This window comes from Trichinella spiralis, assembly GCF_000181795.1.
Source record: "Trichinella spiralis strain ISS 195 chromosome Unknown Scfld6035, whole genome shotgun sequence".
Taxonomy (NCBI): Eukaryota; Metazoa; Nematoda; class Enoplea; order Trichinellida; family Trichinellidae; genus Trichinella; species Trichinella spiralis.
In genome coordinates, this window is record NW_003532974.1 from 6,994 (window position 1) to 8,016 (window position 1,023).

Genomic DNA, 1,023 nt, shown 5'->3' on the forward strand with positions numbered 1-1,023 from the left:
CCTTTTCCCGACGCAGCTGATGCAAATGCTGCTGCTTGGCTACAGTCTCCGCTTCCAATTTTTTCAACCTGCGCATCAGTTTCGCCACCAACGATTCCTGTTCTTGTTGTAAATTAGCAGCCAGCTCAGCTTTCTCTTGACGCAGCTGAATTCAAACGGGAAAGCAAACATTAAAAAGAACAACTAACCGCAACGTTGTCTAACTTGAGATAATTTTCTCGACAAATCATTAGTCAAGCACTCCTCCTCTTGCTCATAATTTAAAGCCAAAGTTTCCTTCTCCTTTTTCAACGCTTTAATTTTTTTAAACAACGTGTTTGATATGAACTCTTCTTCTTGTTCCGCTTTAGCGTGCTTAATTTTTTTAATAAATAAGATGCACTGTTTTATCAGAAAAAAAGTTATCGAACTTACTATTTGAACGCTAACTTCTTTCAACGCTTTATTTTCTTCCAACAATGATTTTATCCGGCATTTACACCCATCTAGTTCCATCTAAATGAGCGATTTATTTGTATGTACATATATATATATATATATATATTTGGCTGTAATTCATTTAATATTCACCCGTAGTACGAGATTTTCCTGTTTCAAAGATTCCACTCGTTTCGTCATCTGTTCACGAGTTATCGGGCTTAAAGGCTTATCACCAATAGAGCTGGATGCATCTGATTCTGCTTCGCTCAAATCCGTCATTTCTTTAAACAATTCAAAAAAAATTCTAATAATAAAACATCAAACTTGTGTTGTTGAAATATCAAACAAAATATTCATTCACAAAATGAAACAAACTGTTACAGTAAACACATATTTCTAAATCAATATTCAATTGTTACCATAAAATAATTTACATAATCGAAGAAACTTATATTTTTCTTACGAAATTTGCTAGCATTGTTATTAAAATCAATGTTCTGTTAGAGAATGCCGAATATGCAAAAAGTAATAGTTCCCACTTCATCCTAACATTTACACTTATTTTTATGATTTATAGCAGATCAACTAAACATCTTTGAAACA

General features: G+C 32.8%; 1 protein-coding gene across 1 annotated transcript; it reads right to left on the reverse strand.

Annotated features, from left to right (window-relative positions):
- Nucleotides 1-708, reverse strand: Tsp_13256 (conserved hypothetical protein; the record flags this gene model as incomplete). The annotated part of the gene is made up of 4 exons (XM_003366412.1): nucleotides 571-708; nucleotides 415-495; nucleotides 205-354; nucleotides 1-145 (listed from the first exon to the last, which is right to left on the reverse strand). Coding segments are annotated over exons 1-4 (505 nt in total), but the record flags the coding sequence as incomplete, so codon positions are not given.
- Nucleotides 709-1,023: the final 315 nt, after the last annotated feature.